The 18,235-nt window shown below is 38.7% G+C and overlaps 1 protein-coding gene across 1 annotated transcript in view; it reads right to left on the bottom strand.

Annotated features, from left to right (window-relative positions):
* Nucleotides 1-1,035: 1,035 nt before the first annotated feature.
* The window catches only part of Fzd3 (frizzled class receptor 3), a 49,354-nt gene continuing 32,154 nt past the window's right edge, over nucleotides 1,036-18,235 (bottom strand). The window contains exons 5-7 of the mRNA XM_013024222.1: nucleotides 9,169-9,317; nucleotides 8,232-8,465; nucleotides 1,036-2,666 (exon numbers count right to left, since the gene is read on the bottom strand). Coding sequence (XP_012879676.1) covers nucleotides 2,453-2,666; nucleotides 8,232-8,465; nucleotides 9,169-9,317 — 597 coding nt within the window. The 3' untranslated portion in view covers nucleotides 1,036-2,452. The remainder of the gene's footprint in view (nucleotides 2,667-8,231; nucleotides 8,466-9,168; nucleotides 9,318-18,235) is intronic.

Here is an 18,235-nt window from a genome sequence, read left to right as displayed (position 1 = left end):
AACATCTTTTAGCTCAAACTGGCACCTTTTATTTTAATTTCTTATTTTTGTTTGTGGATGTTTGTTTTGGTTCACTCATGCTGTTCTCAGGAGAGATTCTCTGACGAAGGCCTCATAAATTCTGTTTGTTTGTTTTTTGTAGATAAGTGAATAGAGGAAGGGTTACTAATAAGCTATGAAGAATTTATACTTCTCCTGTTTCAGTGGTAACTCCAGTTCCAAGACTGAGGATAGTAGAAAAAAGAAAAAAATAACACTGGGCCAAATATTCAGATATATCTGACAAGGAATAATTCACTTTGAAAGAAACATGATACTCAAATAAGTTAGGACTTTGACAAAAGTTGGATAAAAGCTTCTTTTCCAACATCTCGTTTCTTCATATCTTTAGTTTTAAAGGCTGAACAAGGAATGTACACATGAATTCAACATTGTCAAGAAGTATACTACAGTAGTCCTAAAATGAATCTCTTAAATTCTCAATAAACTTAATCCCTTATATTTCATGATGCTATATGGTTTTCATATGGTTGTTTCCATTTGATCTTAACTGACAACTTTGTGAGGTAGGTAGAGTAGGTATGAATCTTCACTTTCAAACAAGGGAACCTAGACTCCGAGATGCTGACTTACTTATTAAAGGTTAAAAACTATCATATGGCAGAGCCAGGCATCTCTAGAATCTAGTATGTTCTTCTAAGTGTGGTTTTTGGATTATCTGCATAAGAATAACCTGTACTATTTTCATAAATACAGATTTTAGAATCCTACCACCTTGGATTTATTGAATAAAACTCTCTAGGAATGGAGCCAAAATTCCTGCATTTTCTAACAGACAATAACGTAGAAAACAATTGGATATTAGGTAAAGATGTAAAAGCATATCACTGATGCAACAGAGCTTCACATGATATCATGTGATGCCATCAGATGGTATTAGGGATAAGTGAGTTTAAAAACAATAGGATGCAGGCATGACTGCAAATTAGAATCACTTGGAAAGCTTTTCTTTTCCCTTATTTTTCTTTTGTTAAATAGCATTTCTCATCTGATAGGAAGGAGGATGCTGGGTATCACAACTTCCCCAAGTGATTCTTATCTGCACTCACGGTGAGGATCACTTGTGTTTGCTATGTGACACATCAGCATTTTCCAGAAAATTTCTTTCTCTCCTGATCAATTTCATGCCTAATAAAATTCACAGTTCATACTGTAAATTACTTAAATGTAAAGATAAAATGTTAAATATTTTTGACTTTTTGATATTTTTAAGATTAAAACATATTCTTAGCAAGACTAATCATGCTCCATTTAGCTACAATGATCTCAAATACCCAATTTAATCACCACTTTGGACTTAAAAGTATATATAGTCAGCTGTCAACCACAATGATCCAGAAACTATGTTCAGTATGGGGTGAAAGCTGTATCTAACTGCAGCTAGCTGTAGCTACATGGCTCCTGGGCAATGGGCGTACACACAGTCAGCTCACCTGCATACCAAGGTCTGGTGGGTTTGGCAATGCCACATCTCACAACATGAATACGGAGAAAATAGTTCACCATTTTGTAACTGTGGTTACCACAAAAGACCTTACAATGTGTGATGCTTATCTTAATACATGCCTCCATGGAGCAGATCTGAAGAAGAAATTCTCTATGAATCAATACTGTTACTTGGGAAAAGATGGCTACCAATTAAGATTTTTCCATCATGCATATGGATAGTATAAAAACACAGCCAGTAAAAGTAATATTTACAAAAGTACTAAAAACAATACCAACTACAGGGGGAAAATGGCCATCTCTGCTTTTCTTCCATTGCTTAATCAAAATCCTGAATATCTCTGGCTGAGGACTATGTGGATAGAATTTTGAGAGATCCTCCCACAGACTCATCAGGCTCTTCAGTTGCATTTGTATCTTATTAGCTAAAATACCCTTGCTGATTTATCAAAGTCTCCTACAGTTGAAAAAACAGTTCTTTTTCTCATGTAGTGGAAATAAAACTACAAAGTCTTACTATTCATCTGAGAAATAAGCCTTGCATAGAAAATTTCTTTAATTCTGAAACTTTGTTTTAGTAACAGAGCTACCAGAATGCTATCTCACAACTAGTTCATATTATTATATCAAAGTCACTACAAAGCAGTCACCACACATATAGGATTTTTCTAAATAGAAAATAAGTGGACTTATAAAAATGCTCACCAGACAAATAATTATCTCTTCACAACCTAGAAAGAATTATTTTTGAAATGCTATAACTCTTAGTGTTTTAGATGCCTTTGTGGGTGTTCCAAGTTGGACACAATACAAAAAGCAATAATCTACCTTCTCAATGGACTCCCTGCACTCAACTGAAAGCAGGGTGAGTTACAGCAATCAGTCATGCGAAGGCAAAGAATAAACCTGCTTTTAACAGCACACGTTTCATCTTGGACGAGACAAATTAAGCGCTAGTTCCATCCTCCTCGATGACACGATTCATGCTGGTGCCGTGGGTGATGTGGGTCATGGGATTGTTACTGAGATCTCTGGTGCTGCCATGTCGTGACTGCTCGTTGAGCCGGTGGGAGCTGCTGTGCCTGGAGTGGTCGGTCAGTCGTGACATGCTGCCATGAGGTAGTCTCTCTTCCATTCCTCGGTAACTGCAGGGCGTGTACCTGGTATAGGAGAGTGAATTTTGAAGGGGGTAACCAAACACACAGAAGTCTATCACTACTGATGCTGATGAAAGTATCTCAGCAAATAAAACGCTGAGGAAACCACTCATCAGAGAGCAGTAACCCACCTTCTGATTGTTTATAGTACTTTCATTCAAGATGTAGAATTATCTGACCTGGCTAACCCACTCAGGCTCAGAATAAAGATCCCATTCACTGCAAAATGTTAAAAACTAAGATCCATTGGGCCGACTGATTTGGAGAGATACTTTTCTCACTGAAATAATTTCTGGGAAATAAAGTGGTTTAAGAAGAGGAGGAGTAATAGAAAAAAAATGGAGACATGAGATATGGCCTCAGAGAGGCAAGAAGTCTGGTTTTACTCACTAGCATGGCAAACTCAAATTTTACTAAGAAACCAATATTGGAAGAGGAGAAGGTAAAAATCAATGGAGATGTTAGTGCAGCCTAACCCAAAAAAAATTAAAAGAAAAAGAAATAGTAAAGGAATGAATTGCTATGAGATGACCTCTGTGTCCATAGCTTCTTTTCCAATAGCCTCGTTAGCAGCTGAATTGACCATCCATAAATGACTTTAATTACTTTCCTTAGGGCTTCAAGTTGTGAAGACGCTAATTCACAGACATAACATCTACTCAGAAGCTAATCCTATAGCAGCAAATTCTCTCTACTCTTAGCCCAAGACCAGCTTCCTGCACATTAGCTGGGCTACACAGCTTAGCGTGAAAGGCAGCAGTGGGGCTGTTCAATTTCTTTTGTTGCAATCCTGACTCACTGAGCTCCAACACAGGCAAGAATATTAAAAATTCCTGTCATAAGTAATGAGAAACTTAGCTCTAGGCCAGTCAAGGTCATGAAAACCAATTACATTTTTAAAAATTAGTTCTTTGCTTATAGAGCTAGTATGCTATTGATCAATCTTTCTGACTTAACAGTGAGCTCTTTCAGGGAAAGGACCATATTTTATCTCTTGATTCCTAGTGCCTCAAGAAATGTCTAAAGTATCTTTTGTTCATACACGCAACAATACACTTTTTGGTAAAATATATTTAATTTAGGACAAAAACTGTTATAATGTATTAATGAATATATAGATTTTTTGTTTTTTGCAATACTGGGGTAATGAGACCCTAAGCTATAATCCTTGCCCAAATATAATGTTTCACGTTATGTTTCTAAAAACAAACAGATCTAGTGTGACTTTAGAATCCCAGCCTTCTAAAAGCTGAGTTCAAGGCTAGCCTAAGCCGCACAGCAAGAACTTGTCTCAAAAAACTAAGCGCTAGGCTGTATGCAGCTAAGTGGCAGATGAGTGACCACTTGGGGAAAAAATGGTGGGGTGGCTAAGAATTGTAGCTTATTGGAATTTCCCTTGCCTAGCATGTGCAAGGCCCTGGGTTTGATCCTGGGTACAGCAAAAGGAAAGAAGGGGAGGAGGAACCCAGAATATAGCAGGCTTAAAAAACTGCTTTGTTTGGCTTAATTAAAATTAAGCACTTTTTGTTTTAATTAAAATTAAATATTTTGTTTTTTCCCCTTTATGCAAACTGGAAACTTATGCATTAGGAATATTTTCAAAGGACTTCTCAAAAAATAAACAAGGCCCCCATGATGGTTTATGCTTATAATCCCATCTATTTAGGAGGCTAGGACAGAATCTCCATTTGAGATAAACCTAGGCCCTAGGCCAAAAGTTAGTGATGCCTAGCTACTAGTGTTGGGTGCTGTATAAACCAAGGAGGAATACACACACGAGTGTCATCTCCTCTCACTCACCAGAAGCGACAAACTGAGATAATAACAAAAAGAACAGGAAAAATAAAGGGTAGCGTTGTGACCACTGAGAAAATTAGAATTATGCAGTCCTGAAAGGATAGGTCTGATTCTGACTGAGCAGAACAGTAGGAGAGGCCATTCCTGGAAATCATGATACCCTCTGGCTGTCATGACATGCATTAAGATCTTAATGCAATTTAAGTGATCTCACCATTTTAACTACCAACAAAAGATTATAAACTCCAATCCACTAGAACTACAATGAATGAAATCTATCTTTAGCTGCCCTTGGAAATTTTCTTCTCAATATGAACTTATCCCAGGCCATCAAATCACCCTATTTATCTCCTCTTATATACACATTCATGTATCAGTCTAATCTAACCTTTCCTAAGGCCTTTAATCTATTATCCCTAACCTCACTGTTTAAATTACATCCTGGCTTGAGCTTTTATGCAACTGGTTCATAAACACATCTTTTCCACAAGGTTGTATGTACCTAGAACATAGAAATTAGTTACCTTTTCACACAGAATTCCACAGGCATAAGAGTTGTACTCTAACAGTCATCCATTCATTACTGCAAAAGGTGAGGTCAGTAATAATGTCAATGCTGAGTGTTTATGGAGGGTGGTGAGAGATAAGTCTCTGATTCCCTCCCTCCTTATCAGCATCTTAAGTTAATACCCCTAAATTCATGGTCTTACTTTTCTTTCCTTCTTGCATATGCTAGTTGTCAAGTAATTCTCTTAAAATTCAAATTTGATTGTATCACTCCAGTGCTCAAAGTCTGTAACAGTTTCCCACTCTCTTAGGGAAAAATTCAAACTTTTCAGCATGGCTTCATCTCCTAAAATTGTCTAAACACACCAACTATGATCTAGTAAAACCTCAGCACCTAACTGCCTGCATGTTTTGCATTCCTTGTTTCTGTGTTTATGGTTCCCTGGCCTTTCTTTAATTCTCTCATGTCTTCCTTGAATTCTATTTAAAGTTGAAGTGCCATCACTTGGGAAGCTGTCTCTGACTTTCCACGATAGGTAGCTGGTTTTCTTTGCTGGGATCCCAAAGCAGCTGGCACCTATTTCTATTAAACATTTTAAAGAATACTGAGAGATACTGTTCAGTGAGCTTTTAATTTCTGCATCCTTCGCGCTAAGAATACTTCTCCTACAGAACTGCTGAGGGGAAGGAAAGAAGCCAGGAAAGAGAAAAGATCTTTGGATGTGGTTAAAAAGATGTTAGAGTACACAGCTCAAATAAGGAAGAGACAAAGACTAGATTTAAAAGGATGAAGGACAGACTAAAAAGGAAATATTAAAAATGGCCATTTCACTTCAAAGGTATGGTAAGGCAAAGAAAAGGAGATGGATAAAAGAAGATATATTAGCTGGGTGTTGGTGGCTCACACCTGTAATCCTAACTACTCAGGAGGCTGAGATTTGAGGATCACGGTTCAAAGCCAGCCTAGGCATGGGATGGGAGAGGGGATGGGAAGGTGGCTCAGTGGTAGAGCGCTTGCCTTGCATGCATGAGACCCTGGGTTTGATTCTTCGGCACCACATAAACAGAAAAAGCCGGAAGTGGTACTGTGTCTCAAATGGGAGAGCGCTAGCCTTGAGTTGAAGAGCTGAGGGACAGTGCCCAGGCCCAGAGTTCAGGCCCCACAACTGGCAAAAAAAGAAAAAAAAAACAACAGTCTATGAGACTCTTATCTCCATTTAACCACTAGAAAACCAGAAGTGGTACTGTGGCTTAAATGGTAGAGCCCTGGCCTTGAGCTGAAGAGCTCAAGGACAGCACCCAGGCCCAGAGTTCAAGTCTCATGGAAGGAAGAAGAAAGAAGGAAGAAGGAAGAAAAAGGAGGAGGGGGAGGAAGAAGAAGAGGAGGAAAAGGAAGAAGAGGAAGATATATTAAAGTCAAAGAAAGATTGGTGCTTTTTAAAATACAGGGTAGCAGATCAAGTTAGAAAGCAAAAAGAAGAGTGAGGGAAGGGGTGATATTGTCCAAAAAGACATGCATTCTTTATCTGACTTATGTAACTATAACCTCTCTGTATATCACCTTTATAATAATAAGTTTTTTTTTAAAAAAGGAAAGCAAAACAAGGGAGAAAGCCAAATCAAAAATTGATAGGAATGGCATTCTACACTAGGATATAGGGAAGAAAGAGAGAAGGCTAGACTGAGACCATCAGGATACAAAACTGCTTCAGAAGCAGATGGTCTCATGTGGGCAGAATGCTCCCAATTTTCCTTCTTTTAGTTTTCCAAACTAGAAATCTTAGAAAAGAACATCTCTGGGACATCCTTTTCCATAGTTACTAATAATAATCTATCACCAACTCCTATTATTTCTTTCTGCATATCTTTCTGTTTGCTCTTTCTTCTCTTTTCACTGCCAAACTCTCCAATAAGCTCTGCAGGGAAGGTCTCCAAAGCTCCTAGGAAGTTTCTATTTTTAGTGTGGCAGACCTCAAATTTAACCAGAACAACACACAGCCAGACTTAGTCTCTCTGTGAAACATTTTCTCCCTCTCTTTTTTCCTCCCTCCCTTCCTTTTCTCTACCCCCAACCCCCCCTTTTTTTGGCCTGTCCTAGGGATTGAACTCTGGGGTCTGGGCACTGTCCCTAAGCTTCTTTTGCTCAAAGCTAGCGCTCTACCACTTGAGCTGCAGCAACAGTTCTGGCTTTTTCTGAGTAGTGTACTGGAGATAAGAGTCTCATGCACTTTCCTGCCTGGGCTTGCTTGGAACCATGACCCTCAGGTCTCAGCCTCTTGAGTAGCTAGGATTGCAGACATCAGCCACTTGTGGCCGACCCTTCCTTCCTTTTCTTTCTTTCCCTCCCATTCTTCCTCCCCTCTTTTTTTCTAGTACTGGGGATTGAATCAGGGTCTTGTGCTCACTAGGCCAGTGTTCTACCACTTGAGTCACACTCCTAATCCTTTTGCTTTAGTTTGATTTTCAGATAGGGTATAGTACTAACTTTACTAGACCACATCAGCCCTCAATCCTCCCACCTCTGGCTCTGAAGTAGCTATAATTACATGTATGCACCCATCTTGTTTTCAAGACAGCATCTCACTAACTTTTTCCCAGGCTGGCCTTGAACTCTGATCTTCCTGAGTATCTGGGATTATAGAAGTGTGTACTACATACAGGAAGAAACATTTTATTAAATGTTCCACCTACCACCAGAATCTATCACTCCCTCCTCTGTGCTTCTACTATACCTAGAGAACAGGGCTGGCAAACAATGGCCTAATGGCCAACAATGGCCTGATGGACAGATCTGTGGCCTCTGGATTTTGTAAGCAAAGCTTGGATTCCTAAAACCCAGTTCAATGCCATCTTAATCTTACGAGGCCAACTCTTTTCATCCTGTCCCCCCACTCAGTATCTACAATGACTATTGCTTTTTAAAACTTTGTTTTATTTTACAATGAAGTATTTTAAACAAAAATCTCTACCTCTCACATAGCTTGGACCATGTGTCTTTGTTGGTTGAGATGAGGTCTTGCTAACTTTTTGCCTGGGCTGGCCTTGAACTGCAGTCCTCCTGATTCTGCCTCCCTAGTAACTAGAATTGTAGAGTGTGTTTAGCCCCTAAAAGTGATTTTAAGTTTCATTATGTGGAACAACTATCTAGCAAAGTTTGAAAGGCTTAATAATATTCAATTTATATTTCAGAATTGGCTCTTTTTCTCTCTTAAGCTGTGTAATAATGTGACATATGAAATAAACTAAGCTAGGAACAGAACTTACCTGCCATCACGTGACCTGTGTAGGCTTCCATGGTAGCTGCTCACTTTGCTATGGACACTCCCTGCTTTACTTCTTTGATCGTCCACCATAGCCAGCTGAGTTGAGGAAGCATGTGTGGAAGTTCCTTGAGTTGAAGTTCCCCTTGATTTTCTTATAATAGGTGTGTTTGGGTCCCTCAGGAGTGACTGGGCAAAGTCAGGTTCCTGTAGCACCTGTCGGCTCTCATTGACCATCCTACACAATGCAATGCAAGTTCAAGATATACATTAACATTCTGATTACATAGTCAATAGTGCCTATATAACACCATTGCTGTTCTTGAAGTCTAATGTTCTCTAGGTCATTAGGACTAATTTAAGGACACAGGAAAGAATATAACAAAAACACTCTGTCCCCTAACAGAAGCCTCTGTTATCAGGAAATCAGGATTGTGCTTCCAACTTTACCAATATATATTGAGGCCAATCATTATCCCTTTTTCCCATCATTTTCTTCATCTTTAAAATGAAATTATACAATTTCATCCCTTTTTTTGGAGACAATATCTTTCTGTATAGCCCAGGCTGGCATGCAATCATGATCTTCCTGCCTCAGCCTCCCAAGTTATCTGGAGTTATGGGTTTGTACCACTATGAGTGACTAGTTTTGCAGTGTTTAACACTAAGACATGCAATTGTACATTTGTCATGGGCAGTTGACAGAATTTTTTAATGTATGTGTTGAGGATCAAACCCACAATCCTTAGGCTTTTTGAAACAAGATTTTGCTATATAGCCCAGACTGGCCTCAAATTTGCAAGCCTCTTTCTCTTACCTCTTGAGTGCTAACTTTACACACATGACTACACCACCCAGCTTCTAAGTTTCAATCTTAGTACTTCACAAAAGCCTTGCACCAATGTGAGGTTTATGAAAATTGTGAGAAGTTATTAACTTACTCTTTTTTCCTACGGCCATGAAAAAAACTTGCCCATTCAAAGCAAGTCTTTTTGCTTCCAACCCAAAAAATAGAGGGGATGCCAACGATCAGAGCCATCAGGTATTTCATCAGAAAGAGAATCAGGTCCGGACGACTCATCTGAGTAACCTACAGGAAGTAAAGAAGACCAACTTCGATACAAAGAACTTTCAATTAAAGGTAATCATAAACCTCATAAACAAAATAAGCAGCAAGTAAAATAGTTCTACAAATGTGGTATTTTCATTTATAAGGTGTAGAGGTAATTTTCTTATTTTGTGGAAAAGTAACACTGCTGAAAGTTCGACAGTAACTTTACACTCTATGTACTGAGCCCTATGTTTCTCTTATTGGCTGATTTTCAATATCAAAGTTTATTATCTTAGTAAATAAAGCATGACTAGGAACTGAGGGGCAAATACTGTTAGCTTCTTGGTCAATTTCATAATTAGTTGTTAACATTTCACTTCTCTCTTATTACTTATCATTTTCTACCTGGGGCTTATGAGTGGCACTCAGCACCATTCCAGCCCCTTCTTATCATTTATGCCCTTCTGTCACCCTGCTTCATGTGCACACTGCAGGCTGTCTCAGATCTCTCCTCGACAGCACATTTGCCTGTCACTAGTCAGGTGAGTTCTTTCTTTTATGGTGGCACCTGGGATTGAACTCAAAGCCTTACACACTTGCTAGGCAGGTGTTCTACTACTTGAGCTATGTCTTTAACCTCTTTTTGCATTGGCTATTTGCAAGGTGCAGTCTTACTTTATACTAGGCCAGCCTGAGCTATGATCCTTCTATTAGTGATTCCTCTTCTTGCTGGAGATAAACAGGTATGTGTCACTGTGCCCAGCCACTAGAGAGTTCTTACAAACTTTTATACTTTTATGCTTGGGTTGCCCTTGAACTTTAATCCTCTGATCTCAAGGATTATAGGCTGGAGCCACAGAGCCCAGCCTAATCAGATGAGTTCTTTTAAAAGTTTGATTTTTTTCAAATGTATCGTGAACAGAGAGTATGGGATATTTTTAGCTACCTTACATTTTGGAGGCTTTAATTTTGAGATTTAAGATATAATTTTTATAAGTATTTCTTCTGTGATCTAAAACAATGCAAACACTATTGTGTCTATATGCTTTTGTAGGCTTTGGATTTTGAACCATTTGAATGCATTATGTATTTTGAAAGAAATGTGTGTTTTAAGTGGCACTGGTATTTGAATTCAGAGTCTCATGTTTGCTCAGATTCTTTGTTCAGCTGGCATTTTACCACTTGTGCCATACCTCTATTTCTGATATTCTGGAATTTTTAATAGTGTAGGGTATATATGCATAGTCAAACTGACAAAACCTTTACATGTATGACTGAAATACAAAAAGTTCCTAGATATAAACTTTATTATGGTAGATACTGACGTATTTTCTATAAATTAATTGCTCTAAGACATTATCAACATGTAATCTGTAATGTAGTGAATACCATAAAGCTCTAGCAACAGATCAGTGATCAACTGGACAGAAAACATAATCATAAATTAACCAATACCTATAACTTATACTTTGTACTTTCACACATACACACATTTCCCTCCTTGCATTATCCAAAATGCACTCTCTGATACAATATATATTTTTTGAGAGAGTCTTGCCCTGTAGCTGGGTTTACAAGCAAGTGCTACCATGCCTTGCTCAGCATACTTCTTTTTTTTTGTCCCAGACCAGGACTCAAACTCAGTATCTGATGCTTTAGCTAACTGGCAGGCACTTTACCACCTGAGCCACACCTCTAACCCCAGAATATTACTTCTTAAAGACAGATTAATATTAAGGTACACATTATATAGTATTAAAAAAACAGGTTGAGCCAGGCACTGGTGGCCCATAATCCTAGTTACTCAGGAGGCTGAAATCTCAGGGTCATGATTCAAAGCCAGCCTGGATAGAAAAGTCCCCATGAGACTCTTGCCTCAAATAAGCCACTCAAAAACTGGAAGTGGTGCTATGGCTCAAGTGGTAGAGTGCTAGCCTTGAGCACAAAGAGGCTCAGGGATAGCACCCAAGCCCAAAGTTGAAGCTCCACAACTGACCAAAAAAAAAAAAAAAAGGTTGAAACTAGGCACCACTGGCTCATGCCTGTATTACTATTTAGAAATCCAGGCAGCCTGGGCAGAAAAGTTTGCCAGACCCCTTCTGAACTCATAGCTGGTGGCACATAATTCATAGTATCATGTGCTTGTCCTCCTAAGCAACATATGTGGAGGCTTATTGGGAGGCTCAAAGTTCCAGGCCCATCTGGCCAGAAAAGTGTGTTAGACTCCATCTCTGTGGAAAGAAGCTATGTATTATGGCACACACCCATCATCTCAACTTCAGTGGAAAGCCTAACACAGGCAGATTGTGGTGTAGGTGAACCCACAGGCATTAAGTAAGAAGTTATCTCAAAACAAATGAGCTTGCTGGGCCCTGGTGGCTCACCGCCTGTAATCCTAGCTACTAAGGAGGCTGAGAGCTGAGGATCACGGTTCAAAGCCAGCCCAGGCAAGAAAGTCCATGAAACTCTTAGATCCAATTAACCACCAGAAAACTAGAAGTGGCACTGTGGCTCAAATGGTAGAGTGCTAACCTTGAGCTGAAGAGCTGAGGGACAGCATCTAGGCCGAGAGTTCAAGCCCCACAACCAAAAAACCAATGAGCTAGAGGCTTATCACACAGTCATAGAGTGTCTGTCTAGCCAAGTGTGAGGCCTTTAGTTCACACCCTAGTACCACCCAGAAGAAAAAGAACTTATGCTTAATACCTACTAACTGCTCAAAAATATGTTCCATAGAGCAGTACTGTCCCAGAAGATACTAAAAGATAACCCACAATAAGTTATTCTGTGATGAAATTAATTAGGGATAATACAATCTTCCCATGAAGGGATTACACATTAGTATGCAGAAATTTCTGCAAAGTCCCCTGTTATCTCAGTTTTTTCCTAAGCTGACAGTCATTAAGAAGTTGGAACAGTTTGTCCTGGTAGCCTACAAGCCCGCTAATCTGGGACGACTTTCTAGGGGAATGAGACACTAATTTTTAGGTCTAATTCTCCTATTTTCCCATTCCATGAGTAAAAAATATATATCACAATTACCATGGTTATGTTTTTTTAGCTCATCACACACACACACACACACACACACACACACACACACGAAGGTAGAGTGGGGCAAGAGGAGGAATGAGAGAAGTTTGGCTCCTATCACATACTTGCCTGCATTCAATAAACAGGCAAAAATGGACCAAGTGAAAAAGTATTTGTATATGTAAAGAGGAGACTTGCCTGAATAATAAGAGGAAGATAGTTAAGAACTTAGAGAAATAAACTAGTAAAACTGTAGACAAGGAGTGCAGAGGAATACTTCACAGATGATCAGAGAACTGCAGGAACTGTGGCCGTGAACAGTACTGACCTGAGCCACGTGACCTGGTCAAATCACTTTTTGTAAAATAAGTGCCGAACTGATCTGACCACTCATGAACTCAGGATAAGACTTTCACCTAGATACAGACTCCAAGTTTAAGGAGGTGAACTGACTCACTCAAGGTCATACATCTAATAAATTCAGTCATTTACAGACAGAGTGCTAATCTCTCCAGGTACAAAGATCGAGCAGAAGATGAGTCAGAAAACTCCTTGTCCTTGCTGAACTTAGAGTGGTGGGAAAGGTGGAGTGCCATTACTATACTATAAAGAAATCTCAGCATTTCAGGTAGCAGTAAGAACTAAAGCATGATGTGTAACAGCATTTGGATAAAAATGGTGAGTAAAGATGTATCCACTGAAATGACATGTAAACAAGGGTTTAAAGTTTATTTTGGAGTGCAGACAGTTGAAACAGAAACAACTACAATTCTGAGAAATTAAATCCTTTGTCTTTGTAGAGGTAACAAGATGGCCAGACTGTGGCTGGAACTAAGCACCAAAGCAGGCAGAGGCTGGCCAAATGATACACAGCTCTACAGGTAATGGTAAGGACAGATTTTAGTATTCCTAACAGGAAGCCATGGGTGGGGGTTTGTCTGATTAAAGAGGCAGCAAGATGTTACTTGTTTTAAAAAGATCATTTTGACTACTATGGTTTGAAAGAAAGAGAAAGAGAGAGAGGAGGGAGGGAGGGAAGGCAGGAAGGAAAAAAGAAGGAAGGAAGGAAAACTGAAAAGAGTAAGATCAGGAACAAGAAACTTAATGAGAGGACCACCGTGGAATTAGTGAGTGGCTTCACTTGGAAGTGGTGTGAAACGGTGGCCTGCCTGTGAGGTGAGAAACGAGAGGGCTGAAGGAAGGCTCCAGATTTGAATGTGAATACCTGGAGAATGTTAATACCATTTTTTGGGGTGGGAAGAACTGGGGATGGAAGACAGGAAACAGGATGAGGGAGTTTTATTTTATACAAGTTAAGCTTTAGATGCCTTGTAGACTATTATGAAATTTGAAAATGGGGCTAAGATATACAGTCTAAACATGGGACTGGATATGATTATCCAGAAAGGAGAGAGAAAAACAGAGTTGGAGAGGAGAAATCCTATTTTCTAACTTCTATACTATCATGTTATAAACTGCATAAATTGTCTTTTGTAAATTCACATGGCTTACACTGGAGAAATGCTTAAATAAAGGAAATAAATTCTTTAATTAAAAACAAAATCAGTAATATCAAAACCAACAACCAATAAGGAAACTTATCAGACAGTTGGACAGCAGACATAACATGGAACATTTTGTACCATAAAGTTTAGTTAAAGCCAAAATTCCAAGGAAGACAAGTCAGTACTTGACAATGACACAGTGAGAAAGCAATTCAAATAATATGCTTTTGTGAACATGCCATAGGCAGGTGTTGGAGCCTAAGGGCAAAGATAGTGGGTTGAAAACATCTAAGTTACCACTATTTAAAAAGTTTCCCCTTATAAAGAAAAAATTATAAGAATATATTATCTTGTTATGAATCACACATTATCTTGTTATGAATTGGTAGGTACAACAGGATATAAACTAGCTAGAAGGGCAAAGCCTAAAAGAAATGCAACACGCTGCTCCTATTTTAAAATAGTCCTATAATGACCTGAATGATTAGATTATTTTAAGGAAAAAAACTTAAAAAACAAATCAGTTCCTTGATTAAAAGGGACAAAAGAGAAACATTATTGTTTATAAATATCTTTGAAAACACTATATTCTTCCTGATGCTATAAAGTAAAACCTTAACAGCTGAAAAAAACATCATCTGATCCATTTCCTTGGCTCATCATCTGAGAAATAAGGAAACTCAAGAGGCAAGGAGAGAGACACAGCATTTTTAAAGACTTTTATTTTGATGACTGTCTTTTTCTACAACTGCATGGCTAAGTGTGAACAGCCTACATTCACTGCCTTCTGAACAACTGGTCTCCAGGAATACCATGCTAATTTTAATCAGGATCAGTGTGATGTGGCTTTATCCAACCATCATATGGAAAACCACCCATTTTGTTTTCCCTACCTAATTGCAATCTACAATCTACTGAAGCTGCTGGGGCTTAAATTCTTTTTAATTAAGTGGAAAAAATTACTCATGCTAAAGGGGGTGGCAGAAAATCCTTGAATAAAGAGAAAACCACCTAGGGCATATTTATGTTATTTGGTGGCATGAGCCACCAATTCTTGTTTTTGAGATCTTGGCTTTTAATCAGGTTGGCAGAGTCCCGGCTCCTTTACTTATCAAGTGGAATCTGTACTGATGGAAACATGTATTGCACTAGATTGTTTTTATTATTTTAAATATACTCAACTCTTCTATTAAGCCTGAGGTCATCAAAAGCCTGCATAAAAATCTGTTCATCAGGATCAGGCAGAATATGCATACGATTGATAAGAGACAAGTTTTGTTTGCTTCCGTAGTGCTGAGATGGAACCCAAGTGCCTTGTCCCTGCTAGGCAAGTGTTCTACCGCCAAGCCAAACCACTGCTATCAATAGTTCTTCAACAGCGGCTTCATTCCAATTTTTGCACACAATTACATTGCACTGGTTTATCAGCTTTTGCTTTTATTATGTTCTAAAAAAAAGTCACCTACTTTCTGGGCACTTGTGGTTCACACCTGTAATCCTGGTTACTCCGGAGGCTGCAACCTGATGATCAGTTTGAACCAGCATGGACCGGAAAGTCTCTTATCTCCAATTAATTACAGAAAAAGCCAGAAGTTGTGCTGTGGCTTAAGTGGGAGAGTGCTAGCCTTGAGCAAAAGGAGCTGAATGACAGTGCCCAGGCCCAGAGTTCAAGCCCCAGGATCCGCAAAAAAAAAAAATAATATATATATATATATATCACCTACTTGCCCAATCAGATATAAAGACTTATAATAATACAGTAATTAAAACAATATAGTATAGCAGTAAAGGAAGAGAATGAGGAACAGAATAGGAAAACAAGTTGCACATATGGAAATATTGTATATAATGAAAAGGTCATTACAGATCATCTTAAAAGTTGGACTAGTCAGTAATTCAGTATCTATATATTTTGAAAATGGTTATCTCCTCTCATCAAACAAAAATAAATTCTAAGCTGATTTTATGGTACACACCTGTAATCTTAACATTTGGGAGTCTGAGGCAGGAGGATTATGAGTTCAAGGTCAGCTTGGGATACAAAGAAAGTTCCAGACCAGACTGGAACACATAATAAGATTGCCAAAACAAAACAAAAAACTGAAAAAAACTTATTGTATCAAAGGACACTATTTAAAAATACAGAATTATAATAAATTTATTATATATTTGTGTTAATAAACAATTTTTGTTTTTCTTGAGACAGTCTTACACTGTAGATCAAGCTGGCCTTGAACTCTGATCCTCCTGTGTGTATCACCAACCAGGGCAAAAGCAGCTATCGGAATAGCTAATAAATATAAGAAAAAAAATGACTTTCATAAGTAATTAGGGAAATAAAAATTTAAATAGAAAGGAGGATAGCAAATGAGACTGGCAAAATTAAAATACTAAGCAATAGTAAAGATGTGGAACAGTACAAATTACTTGTACTTTCATATGGATTCAAAACTGGCACAACCACTTTGGAAAACAACTGATAACATCTAATAAAGTTGACCATCCTGTGAATTCCATATTTAGCTATAAATTCACACGCATGCACAAAAATATTCATTGGGGCTGGGAAGGTGACTCAGTGGTAGAACGCTTGCCTTGCATGCATGAGGCCCTGGGTTCGATTCCTCAGCACCACATAAGCAAAAAGAAAAAAGCCGGAAGTGGCGCTATGGCTCAAGTGGTAGAGCACTAGCCTTGAACTGAAGAGCTGAGGGACAGCGCCCAGGCCCAGAGTTCAGGCCCCATGACCGGACCCCCCAAAAAAATATTCATAAAAAGCATTGTTTGTCAATGGAGGGGGTAACAATACTCAATAGGAAGTGTACTCATTACCTTGCTCATGTAACTGTAACCCTCTGTATAGTATCTTTACAATAAAAAATTGAAAAAAAGCATTGTTTGTAATAAACAAAAACAAATGAACCTATGTATACATATTACCATATAAAAATCTCAAAAACATAATGAATGACGAAAACAAGCTGTAGAAAAGTTTTTGATGCCAAAAAGTTTTTTTTTTTTTTAATGTTAAGGCTGTAGTTGTATAGGAACACATCTGTGAGTAAACTCTGGATAATGACAACTTGGAAGGGAGATGTGAAGGAAGAATTAGGATAAGGCTGAGCAGCAACTCCTAGTTTACCTTCAATTGCTGGAAGGAAACTACAAACTCCATTTTTCAAATATTTTACAAGTATTTTTTCCATAAACATAGACATTGCTGTCTTAAAAGAATTCTTTCTTATAAGAGTGGCTAACAACAATGAAGAATGAAGAAATTAAAGAACAAAAGGACTGTGAGATAGGGAAAGGAGAGAAGGGGCATTTTGTCAGGAGTTCTAGACAACTGATTTCTGATGCAATCTTAGCATCAAATAAATTCTGATCTAGATGTACATTTCCTTTTTTTTTTAAGGTTCCACTAGATCTGGAGTATATTCTATTTTTTTTTTTTTAGTTGGTTGTGGGGCCTGAACTCTGGGCCTGGGAGCTGTCTCTGAGCTCTTCAGCTCAAGGTTAGCGCTCTACTACTTGAGCCACAGCGCCACTTTCGGCTTTTTCTGTTTTGTGGTACTGAGGAATCGAACCCAGGGCCTCATGCATGCAAAACAAGCCATCTTCCCAGTCCTGGAGTATATTCTAAACTCACAAAGTTAGTTATTCATATTTTATAGAATCAATCCTTGATTAGCTTTACATATAATCAATCCTTGATTAGCTTTACATAATCCTTGATTAGCTTTACATACATATTTACATATTATGTAAATATCAGCCCTCCACCATTCCTTCTTGGGTCTCATATACTCCTCTGAAATTATCTTCATTCTTGAAGTGTACTTCCGGTTTTACCGTTGTTAATTGGAGGTAAGAATCTCAGGGACTTTCCTGCCTGGGCTGGCTTTGAACTGCAATGCTCAGATCTCAGCCTCTTGAGTAGCTAGGATAACAGGTGTGAGCCACTGGCACCCAGCTTAGTACAGGTTTCTTGATGGTGAACTCTTAGCTTTTGTTCACAGGCAGATCAATTTACTTCATCCTGCTCAAAAGTGTGTGACTGGGATTGAATTCAGGACAGTGTGAATACCAGGCAGGTATCTCTACTGCTTGAGCTAGCCTTTTCTGTTCTTTTTTGTTTTTGTTGGTTGTGGGGCTTGAACTCTGGGCCTGGGCACTGTCCCTGGGCACTTCAGCTCAAGACTAGCACTCTACCACTTGAGCCACAGAGCCATTTACAGTTTTCTGGTGGCTAATGATAAAGAGTTTTGTGGACTTTCCTGTCTGGGCTGGCTTTGAACCATGATCCTCAGATCTCAGCCTCCTCAGTAGCTAGGATTACAGGCCTGAACCACTGGCACCCGGCTTTGCTCTGGTTATTGTTGAGACAGGGTTTTGCTTTTTGCCCAGGCCAGCCTGGAC

Source organism: Dipodomys ordii, unplaced genomic scaffold, assembly GCF_000151885.1.
Source record: "Dipodomys ordii isolate 6190 unplaced genomic scaffold, Dord_2.0 Scaffold74, whole genome shotgun sequence".
In the NCBI taxonomy this organism is placed as follows: domain Eukaryota; kingdom Metazoa; phylum Chordata; class Mammalia; order Rodentia; family Heteromyidae; genus Dipodomys; species Dipodomys ordii.
The sequence above is the reverse complement of the archived record's forward strand: the minus strand, read 5'-3'. Positions and strand labels throughout refer to the sequence as shown.